We start from the raw sequence: 11,509 nt of genomic DNA, 5'->3' as shown, positions 1-11,509 counted from the left end.
CAAAGTCGGGATGTTACACGGTGAAGTCTGGGTTCGCTATTGCAGTCGAACAATGAAAGAAGCTGCGTGGGAACATGAGCTTTGGACCGAGCTGCAATAGTTTAAAAAAGAAGGTTTGGAGACTCAAAGCTCCGCGGAAAATCAAGCATTTTCTTTGGCAAGCTTTGTCTGGATATGTAGCCGCAGCGAGTAAGCTAAAAGAGAGACATTGTGGAAACGACTCGGTCTGTCAACGCTGCGGTGCGGAGAGTGAAACAATTAATCATATCATTTTTGAGTGCCCGTCGGCGGTCCAATGTTGGGCGCTATTGACAGTTCCGACGTCTCCGGGGGTGTTCCCGAGTTCCTCCATTTTTGTCAATTTTGATATGCTTCTTCATATGCAAAAAGACCCTAGCAGCACAGAGAGCACGTTCTTCTTTCCATGGTTGATCGGGTACTTATGGAAGGCACAAAACGATAAATGTTTTAATAACAAGGATACATCGCCTTTGGATACCCTGCAACTAGCGGTCTCAAAAGCTACAACATGAAAACTAGCACAAATCTTGCCAGACATCTTGGAAGAAGACGATGGGAATGAGAGGATAGCGGAAGTGGAAGAACAAGAAACGTGGGGACGATGGAGATGCCAGCTCCATGCGTCTTGGGTCCTAGAGGATACTGGAGTGGGTCTGAGTTTTATCTTGTTTGATGGCAACATGGAGGTAATGCGGGGGCAAAGGAAACAAATCAACGTCCCATCCCCACTACATGCAGAAGCGGAGAGCTTAGTTTGGGCTATGGAGGAGCTTAGTAGTCGCGGGTTCCAGCAGGTGTGCTTGGAATCGGACTGTCAACAGCTGGTACACATCATCAACTACTCTAAAAAATGGCCAGCACTTGATCCAGAGGTTGATGCCATTGAAGCACTGAGAACATCTTTTACATCTTTCTTGTTGAGATTTATATCACGTTTTTTGAACTTCCGTGTGGACGCTCTTGCGAAAGAGGCCCGATCACGTGACTTACACTACACGTTTGTTGACAGTATGGTTCCTGTTCTGCTAACTCATGAGGCTAGTACGATACGACCGGTTTAAGTTTGAAATAAAGCTTTGGATGAGAAAATAAATAAATAAAAACGTTACATAAACCATTGTTTACTACTGACCAAGTTACTTATTCTTTATAATAAAAAAGGTAAAACTTAAAAGTAATTGAGATACAACACTAAAATACAAAAGGTTCTGAACATTATATATATATATATATGAATATACAACTATTAAATACCCTTTTGTTTTATATTATGCTGAAAAATAAATTATTTTTATCAATTTTTTAGTAATGGCTTTTTTTCTCTCGTGTCCACAGTAGCACCAATAAATAAATAAACATAACAAAGCGTCTCTCTGTCATAAAAAGGGCAAGAGGAGGAGCAAAGTACCAAACTTTTTCCTCTCAAATTCACAACTTGGCCTCTGTATTATTGTTTGCTTTCTTCTATGTCCACTTTCTCCTCCATTCCTCCATTTCATACTTCCAAACTTTTCTCTCACAAAGAGGACGAACAAAAAATGTATGCAGATTCAGGGTTAATGCTCCGTTACATGCAAACCTGTTCTCCAGATATTCACCAATTTGAAGACCTCTTCAAATCATACAAGCTCTCAGATGATGAAATGGTTTGAATGTCTCTTCTTCTTTTCATTTTCACTCTTTATCTCACTGCATTCGAATATTTGAAGATCATATTTTCCTTTTTATAATTACTTGTGATGATTCTTCTTCCTGTTTTGGTCACTGATTTTCTATGTTATAGGTTTCCCTTGGAAGATTCTGATAGGGTTTTTGTCTTTTGATGAAACTAATATTCTTTCTTCCTCTATTTTGGTTTATGGAGTTAAAGGTTGGGGGAGTGTTTAGATGAGAAAAGCCAAATTGTCTACTAGTGAAGTTGATTAACTAGTGGTGTGAACTGTTTTAAGTGGCCACTTGATGAGATATTTTTGTTCCACTGACCTGACCACAAGAGTTTTTTGGTTGCTGAGAAAGTTGAGTAGGAAAAAATATAATTCTTTTTTCTTTTATAAGAAAAACAGAATCTTCTACTTCAGAAAAAAAGCCAAACGTTTCTTTTCAACATGAGATTCCGCGAATTCTGGAACATGAGATTCTCTTCAAGACTTGTTTTTTTCCATTTATTCACTACTTAATGGATTTGTCTTGTTTTATTGGCTCTTTCATCTCACAAGTTAATCCTTCACTCAAGATTCTTGAACGTATCTACTCGTATTCTTAAAGATCTGTGGTCTGTACTTTTAGTGTCTTAAATGTCTCGAACTATGTTCTGTTTTGTTTGTGGTCTCTGATTCTCATGTGATTTATTTTTTTTTTTGCAGAGAAACGCTTTTGCTGGGCCATCAAACATCCCTGAGTATGATACTGGAGAAGAAGGAGATCTATTCAAAGCTCCTGATTCAATTCTTGAAGAGTCAATCTTAGCCGTTGATCCACTCTCAGCTGCCTTTACGATGATATCTTGCGGGGAAGACTCTTCCCAAGGGCTTTGTGATCTTCCTGATCTCGATCTTGGGTCGTTTCAGAGTGGTCAGCAGCTTCTTGACAAAGCCTTTTATGAATGCGAGCAAAGTCTCATGATGAAATCAGCCATGATGGAGTCTCCACTCGCTGATGTTTTAGACGTAAAGAACATCTCTCTCGTGACAACGGGGATCGATGAGAGCCAGGATACGCAGAAGACCGTGAGCTCGGGGAACTTGACCTCTATCGATTGGTCAAATGCACAGCAAGAGGCTGTTGTGGTTCCGAAGTTCCCTGATTTTGCTCAGTTGGATTTTGGTTCTGATTATGGGATGCGACGAGCCTTTAGTGAAGGCGACATACAGGTTTGAGTATTTGTGAAACATTTGTTTGTTAAATCAATATGAAAAAAACAATGTTGACTAGAGTTTTCTGTTTTTTTTTGAGTAGAAACTAGGGACTGGTCATTTTCAATCTCCATTGGATATGATTATTGTGAGCTGTACTTCGGAGGATCGACGTGAGAAGCTATCTCGATACAGGAACAAGAAGAGCAGGCGAAATTTCGGGCGTAAAATCAAGGTATACAACGCAAAACCCTATAGATGACTTGAGAAGTAATCTTTTTTTGGTTCAAAGTTAGTCAAAATTGTTTGATTTGGTTTGGTTTCAGTATGCTTGTAGGAAAGCTCTTGCAGATAACCAACCGAGGATCCGAGGAAGGTTTGCGAAAACAGAGGAGAGGAAGTAAAATGGTTTCAAATGAATGGGGCTGAGGCAAAAGGAAGAACTTGAAAACATAAGGAGATAAAGCCTCTCCTGCATTAGAAACTAGTTTTGTTAATATGTAATACATGTATAGAATTAAAATGTTATAAGCCTTTAGTTAGTTCTTTTTTTGTTGTATATAAATGGTTTCTCTGAATAAGCTTTTTATGGAAAGAAATGTAGCTACAGAAGTGTCATGTAATGGAGGTGAAATTTGTAAAAAAGTATGTATGTGTAAAATTCTATATATTTATTATATATATTGTTATAAATCAATTGGTGGATGTCCATAACCGTTCCGGTCCATAACCGGCTCATACACTTAGAGAGAGACGGTCCAACCCTAGAGACAGAGAGGCGGCCGCGAGACTTGGAGAGAAGAGAGAGGCGGCTACAACTTGTCTATTTCCTAATTCGTTTATGTTTATGATTTGTAATCTTTCCTATTATTGTATTTCCATTTATCTCTCTTGTAACCCCTATATAAAGGGAACACTTATTCATTAATAATATACAGAAACTTACCGTTCTAAATCCTTAAGTTTACAACACGTTATCAGCACGATAGCCTCTAACACCCTGAGCCTAAAACAAAATCGCTAAAACCCTAAATGAAAAGGAATCTGCCTCGGAACTTCGAAGAGGCCGTTCTCCCAAACCGTGAGGACCCAGAAAACGATCAACATATCAAATCGAAGCCCTGGCCGAGACGAATCAGTCAGTACAAACCGCTTATCGATCTGACCACCGACGCGCCCTCACGCACAGATACAGTGCGCGCCGATTTGCTTTGGAACCCTAATCCGAACCCGACGATACCAACGAACCCTAATCTGTTCGCGGCTCCGTTCCAGCTCGTGTCCACCTGATCAGCTTCAGCCCCAAGGCGTTCCTGATCCTAGACGAACTCAGCTCCATCCTACATCAAAGACAGCTCGCGATCTGACAACAACAGCTCCCGTTCGCATCAGAGCCGCTCGCGATCCGATAGAAACAGCTCGCGTCCCAGCCAGCTCGCGTCCCGATCGTGACTAAGCTCGAGGTTCATTCTTGGTGGTCCGGTTTCTACAAACAACTAAACTAAAGGTATTTCAAATTCTAAGAACATAATGAATCGAATTTGGTTGATTGTAGAGAATGAAACCCTAAAATATAATCTCTAAGATGAAAGCCATAGGATAATAGATCAATCCCTAAGCGAGTAAATCGAAGCTCTATAAGTTCGATCCCCAAACCCTAAAAATCGAGATTGATCCATTGATCAATTAAAATCAGAACCTTAAAGGTTTTGAATCTCAAATCAAATCCATTTGATCTAAGATCAAATTTTTGAAATCCCTAAACCTAATTCGAAAACTATTGATTAATTAAAACTGATTGATTGATTGCTTGATTAAGATTGAATTTGATCATCCTGAAATTGAAATTGCTTGTTAATAAAATTGAAACACTAAAACCCTAATTCTGAAAATCGATTTTGATTGTTTGAAATTGAACATTGATTGGTTGATTTGATCACCTAGAACTATTGTTAGGATTGTTCAAACTCAAATCTGATTGTTTGGCTTGTTTAAACTAAAACCCTAATGACCTAGTTTAGATTATTTTTAAAATCGAAATCTGAAACTACATATTAGGTTAAACTGTTCTAGACTTGATCATACTCGTGGCCGTGTGGCGTTGTTGCATTCATACCATAACTTAATCACATTGATTGATTGCAATTATACTTAGAACTTATTCTAGGAATGGTGTTGAATTGAATCAAATAGCCGTGTGGCTTGATCTTTGCTTGATCGATAGGTTTGCTTGTTTTGATTGCATCATGAACTGATAGAAACAAACCATGTTATGATTGCAATTACACGACAAATTAAATGCATAAAAACGAACTAGTTTGCATCCATGGCCGTGCGGCTTGCTCATTGGCCGTGAGGCATAGATCTTGGTTGTGAAGGCTTGTTTGATTGTTTGAACATAAAACCCTAATCGTTTAAACATTAAAAACTATTCCTAAAAGATCTAAAAATATTAATCTATAACTTCAGATGTCAAAAATCAACAACCTTGATTTCGCTGCCCTAAATCTATCTGAAGACAATTACTTTTAGTGGGCGCTCGATGCTAAGATCATCCTGAAATCCAAGGGACTCGGTGAGTGTATCACCGAGAACAATAATGCCAATGAAAATGATCGTTATAGAGCCATCTTGATTATTCGTCATCATCTAGCTGAGAGTCTCAAGGATCAATACCTAACCATTGAGAATCCACTAGATCTTTGGAATGAATTGAAATCGAGATATAATCACCAGAGAACGGTGATCTTACCAAAAGCTCGGTTTGATTGGACGAATCTGAGGATCCAAGACTATAATTCTGTGGACGAATATAACTCTGCACTGTTTAAGATTGTTTCTAAAATGAAACTGTGTGGTGAAAGTATCACGAAACAGGATATGCTTAAGAAAACCTTTTCCACTTTCCATGCAAGCAATGTGCTGTTACAACAACAGTACCGAGAGAAAGGTTTTAAAACCTATGCTAATCTTATTTCTTGTCTCTTGCTCGCTGAGCAGAACAATGAATTACTAATGACAAACAGTCAGATGAGACCACTTGGATCAGCTCCACTACCTGATGCGCACGCTACAGAGGACAATAAAGAGTCCAACCACGTCCAAGGAAACGGCCAGCATGGCCGTGGTCGAGACAAATCGAACGGACGTGGCCGCGGTCGAAGATCCTTTGGCCGCGGACGAGGAAATGGTCGAGACCATGGACGGGACCGTGGCTCATTTTGACGAGGCCATGGTCGTGGATCTTCTTTCAAACCCCTACACTCGACTAAATCAGAGAAATACGTGTGCCATAGATGTGGAATGAGCAATCATTGGGTTAAGACTTGTAGGACTCCCAAGCATCTAGTTGACCTCTATCAAAAGAGCTTGAAAGGGAAAAATCATGAAACCCATATGACTTACCAAGATGATGAAAACGACTTCAATCATGAGAAGGACGATCTTATGGATTATGAAAAAAAAAAAAAAACAAACTATACTTGCATTCTCTATTGATTTAGACTATGCCAAGATCAGTATGATAGAGGCAATAGTCATGGTAACCAGAATGGTTTACCCACGAAATTATACACTTTATGGTATGACCGGATTGGCCATCCTGGTCCAAAACATGATGCGAAATTGATATTGGAAAGGGCACAAAGAGTTATCCCATAGAATCTCACGTGTGTAGCATGAACACAAGGGAAACTCATTAGGCCATGATGTCCCAAAGCACTTAAAGATTATAGTATGTCCATGAGGGGGCAGTGAGGAAAAATCCGCACATGTCCATACTATATATAGCTTGGCTGAATCCTTTTATAAATATGTATTGGCCATTACCCATAGGTCCAAACTCTCAGTCCAAGGCTTGGGGACACACGAATTTACATGCATCTTAACTAATAAGCATCAGACCATTAAGTGAGAATAGATATTCCCATCTCAAATTTATTACGGGTCATGAGCCAGACATATAACTTCTTGAGATATTTGGATAAGCCACCACAAATATATGTGCCGTCTAAGATGGATCCTTAGAAGAGGATGAGGATGAAGATATATGTTGGATATGAATCTCCCACAAATAATGAAGTACCTTGAGCCAAATATGGGTGATCTATTTAGTGGTCAAGAACACGGATTGCAAAGTTTAATGGATCCGACTATCCAACATTAGGGGGAGAAAATAATAAGCTGGTAAGAGAAACATAATGGCATCGGCCATCATTGTCTTGGCAAGTTCCTCGGACTAAAGAACGTGAAATAGACGTCCAAAGATTATACATTTACAAAGCTAGCTAATCAAATGCCAGACACATTTGCTGACCCGAAAAAAGAATGACTAAGTCATATATAAACCAGCTTGTAAAGCACCAACTAAATTGATGTCCAAGAGAGACACAGTCAAGTTGCTACAGAGTCTATACAAGATAGACCAATAAGTTCCAAAAGATAAGAATCCTCGGAAACAAAAGAGAAATGTGCATAGAATGATAAAACAAATCCGAGGTTAAGGAAACCATCCCAGACATAGAGATAAGGCCGGCCGGCTCTAAGGTACAGGTACCAAACAATGTAGCTTGGGACGCCAAGCTGCAAAGTATTAAAGGTCCTGATAATAATGAATCTCAATCGATTATATCATGTCTGGAACATAATGGAATATCATGTCTGGAACATAATGGAACACAATAAGGAATGTCGACATAAGATGATACAAGGAAGCACTTGAATTTATGAATATAAGCGAGGATCATGAACCCACGTCAATATAAGAGTGCGCCCTCGTAGAACAGATTGAATGGAAACGTTGGGTTAAATAGTTTAAAGAAGAAAGACGTATTTGGCCATATGATTAAGACACCTTATGATGTTAAAACCAGTGGATATAAATGAGTCTTGTGAGGAATAGAAGTCGTGAGATATAAAGCTAATGTTGCACAAGGATTCTCACAAAGACCAGTAATAGATTATGAGGAGATATACTCTCATGTGGTGGATGCAACTACTTTTAAGATTTCTCATAAGTCTGGCTATATAAGAGAGAAAATTAGGCTTGCAGCAAACTGATGTAGTGACTGCATATTTATATGGTCCACTGGAAAATGAAAGTACTAGAGGGTATTGAGCTGAATGTACAGCAAGTTCTCGAGAACAATATTGATAATCATCGAAATATATGATCTGAATATCCTAGAAACCTCTGGATACAATTTCCCAAACGGTTGAATACCTTAAGAAAGAATTCGAGATGAAAGATCTCAGGAAAACAAAATTTTGTTTGGGATTATAACTTGAGTACATAAATGATGGGATCCTTGTGCATCAGATGGCATACACTGAAAAGGTACTCAAGAAATTCAATATGGCTGATTGCCATTCTCTGACCAGTCCCATGGTCGTGAGGTCTCTCGGCCTGGACACTGACCCATTCCGTCCCAAGATGGACGATGAAGATGACCTAGGTCCCGAAATGTCATATCTCAGTGCCATAGGAGCTTTAATGTACTTGGCAACTCACACACGGCCTGATATAAGCTTTGCCGTGAACCTACTATCTAGGTTTAGCTCATGTCCGACCCAGAGGCATTGGAATGGGATCAAACATGTTCTTCGTTACCTGCAAGGAACGAATGACTTGGGTCTATATTATACTAACCATAAAAAAGATGATTTAGTTGGCTTTGCTGATGCTGGTTATTTATCAGATCCACATCAAGCTCGATCACAGACAAGATATGTCTTTACACATGGAGGTACGGCCATATCATGGCATTCCATGAAACAAACCATCGCGGCCACTTCATCTAATCACTCGGAAATCTTGGCCATACATGTGGCCAGCCGCGAGTGTGTTTGGTTGAGGTCGATGACCCAACACGTCCGAGATGATTGCGGGATGGCCGAGTGCAAAAAGCCAACCGTGATGTATGAGGACAATGCTGCGTGCATTACTCAGCTCAAGGATGGTTACATAAAAGGTGATAGGACGAAACACATATTGCCTAAGTTCTTTTTTACTCACGAGCTTCAGAAAGCCGGTGAGGTCCAGGTCGTCCAAGTACGATCCAGTGACAATTCAGCTGACCTATTCACCAAGGCACTTCCTACCTGCACGTTCAGGAAGCTCACGCATCAGATTGGGATGCGTAGGCTGAAGGACCTCCACTGAGGTTCACATCAGGGGGAGTAGTACGTGTTGTACTCTTTTTCCTTCATCAGGGTTTTGTCCCACAGGGTTTTCCTGATAAGGTTTTAATGAGACAACATTAAGTGTATTACAATCCTTGTATGGTTATGGCATCCAAAGGGGAGTGTTATAAATCAATTGGTGGATGTCCATAACCGGCCTGGTCCATAACCGGCTCATACACCTAGAGAGAGAGACGGTCCAACCCTAGAGAGAGAGAGGCGGCCGCGAGACTTGGAGAGGAGTGAGAGGCGGCTACAACTTGCATATTTCCTAATTCGTTTATGTTTATGTTTATGATTTGTAATCTTTCCTATTATTGTATTTCCATTTATCTCTCTTGTAACTCATATATAAATGGAATACTTATTCATTAATAATATACAGAAACTTACCGTTCTAAATCCTTAAGTTTACAATATATATATATATATATATATATATATATATGTGAAATGAAAAAGTGATTGATGTTCTTTTGCTAATAATAATAACTGGTTTGGTTGCAGTAAGGCTTGTCTGGAACAGAGTAACTAGGGACTACCAAAATTCGAAATAAAGAAACCGTTAGTGTATTCTGTATGAATTGAATTAGCTTTCTCTTTTGATCTTAGGACAATACGGTATACGGATCCAGTTAGGAAACAGAAAAACGTAAGATTAAAGTTACTTGGGTGGAAAGAAAATTCTCAGTCAATGTTGTGTCTCGTGCATTTACTGAAGACGAACATCTGCTTGGCGGCCAAGGCAATGCCTCTGTATTAATGGAGAATATGAACCTAACATCAACTCTTCAACTAGATTCCTCTTTTGTCTCTCTATAGGCTTTTAGGTTAAGAACATCCATATGTATCTGCTTCTTAGAAGGATCAGGAGGCTCAGCCTTGGGAAACAAGTATTCGTGCATCAGGAGCGAGCACTAGGTGGAGTCACGACCCACCGGTGAAACTTTCTTGGTCAAGCGGTACAAGAAGACAACCAAGATCGCCAAGGGTGGTATTGCTAGAATGAGAACCAAAGCTTTAATGGTGTTCAAATTAGACGATGAAGGGAACGCTGTTTACACTCAAGACATGGGAGATCTCGTCATGTTCCTCTCAAACTCTGAACCTTTCTGTGTCCCTGCTACTTCCTTTCCTGGCTTGTATCCTAACTATGTCGAAATCAATGATTTCGACGAATTAGCCTTTGTCTGACTGAATTCCTCCTATATCCGGAGCAGATCTTCACATTGCTTGGCCCCTTACCACATTCCACCACAAAATATTGTCAAGTCTTAGTTTTGGATTCTCAGTTTTTTTTTTCGGTTACATCATATCTATTCTTCTGTATAACTGATTTTGGATATGCTCTTGGAGAAAATTTTGATATCATCTATCTTCCAGCTAATTACTTTATAAACATAAAGTGAAAACAGAGAATAAAGCAAGCAGTTACATAGTTGATATGCAGCATACAGTACAATGAAGATAATGGATCATTTGACCTTTTTGTCCTTCCAATATTATATATTCAGATTCTTCATAAAAAGTCACTTGGTAGCTTCAATCTCTCATATTGTAAAACAAAATGTCAAAAGGACTCTAACACCAATAATTGTCTTGCTGAAGAAGCAATCAACGGAACTCAATATCTTTCTTTGACAATTCATCAGAAGTTCATGCTATTTTCTCTGTCAGATTTGATATAGGATGATTACCAGCAAACGAGGTTGTGCCATATTATCTGCAAGCTTATAGGAGATGATGTGCAAGTTATACTATCCGATATTGCTGAACCTGAAATGGTGCAATGCTAAAATTAAAACCATATATGTTTGTAGTCGAAACTCGAAAGTCACTTATATGGCCAATCTAAAAAGATTAAATAACATTAGTACTTTAATTTACGTTCATAAATTTTATTCGTTAAAATACAAATTATTTTTATAATAGATTTAAATCGATTGAATATTATATATATATATATATATATATATTAATAATATTTTATGAAGATTAATAAATGGCATGATTCTTTAAACTAATTAATTAAAAAACTAATTTGTCTTTTACAATGGAAAGACATGATTCTTTAGATTTTAAATAATGAAAACACATTATTTGGATATAAAAATATATTTTTATGATGAAAATACACATCTTAACATTTTTCATAACCATTTGTAATAGTTACATACTAGAAAAATACAGCTTTTACATTAATTGAAATTATAAATAAATTTTTATTATGAAATAACATCTAAATACTTTGATAATTATTTTCAATGGTTACATGCTGAAAAAACACAACCTTTAACATTGAATAGTCGCATTTTTTCAATTTAAATAGTCACATCTATTTATTTTAATAATAATTATTTTGAAATGATGCTTATATGAATAGTCATAATTTTTCAATTCAAGGATATTTATTTTAAAATGATACTATTAGAATATATTTTGAATAAACACATCAT

General features: G+C 38.1%; 2 protein-coding genes across 4 annotated transcripts; both read left to right on the top strand.

The window, feature by feature from the left end:
* Positions 1-701: 701 nt before the first annotated feature.
* On the top strand, positions 702-1,082 carry LOC125582187. The gene has a single exon (XM_048748745.1). The coding sequence runs from the start codon at positions 702-704 to the stop codon at positions 1,080-1,082; it is 381 nt and encodes a 126-aa protein (XP_048604702.1).
* A 308-nt stretch (positions 1,083-1,390) lies between these two features.
* LOC106429844 (zinc finger protein HD1-like) lies at positions 1,391-3,570 on the top strand. 3 transcript variants are annotated; one of them, XM_013870613.3, is made up of 4 exons: positions 1,391-1,667; positions 2,385-2,891; positions 2,977-3,108; positions 3,200-3,570. In XM_013870613.3, the coding sequence occupies exons 1-4, from the start codon at positions 1,488-1,490 to the stop codon at positions 3,275-3,277; spliced, it is 897 nt and encodes a 298-aa protein (XP_013726067.1). In that variant the 5' UTR covers positions 1,391-1,487; the 3' UTR covers positions 3,278-3,570. The 3 variants fall into 3 exon arrangements, with proteins under 3 accessions (XP_013726067.1, XP_048604145.1, XP_013726068.1); XM_048748188.1 differs by lacking the exon at positions 1,391-1,667 and adding an exon at positions 1,746-2,236; XM_013870614.3 differs by lacking the exon at positions 1,391-1,667 and adding an exon at positions 1,757-2,293.
* Positions 3,571-11,509: the final 7,939 nt, after the last annotated feature.

This window comes from Brassica napus, chromosome C2 (assembly GCF_020379485.1).
Source record: "Brassica napus cultivar Da-Ae chromosome C2, Da-Ae, whole genome shotgun sequence".
Taxonomy (NCBI): Eukaryota; Viridiplantae; Streptophyta; class Magnoliopsida; order Brassicales; family Brassicaceae; genus Brassica; species Brassica napus.
The sequence above is the reverse complement of the archived record's forward strand: the minus strand, read 5'-3'. Positions and strand labels throughout refer to the sequence as shown.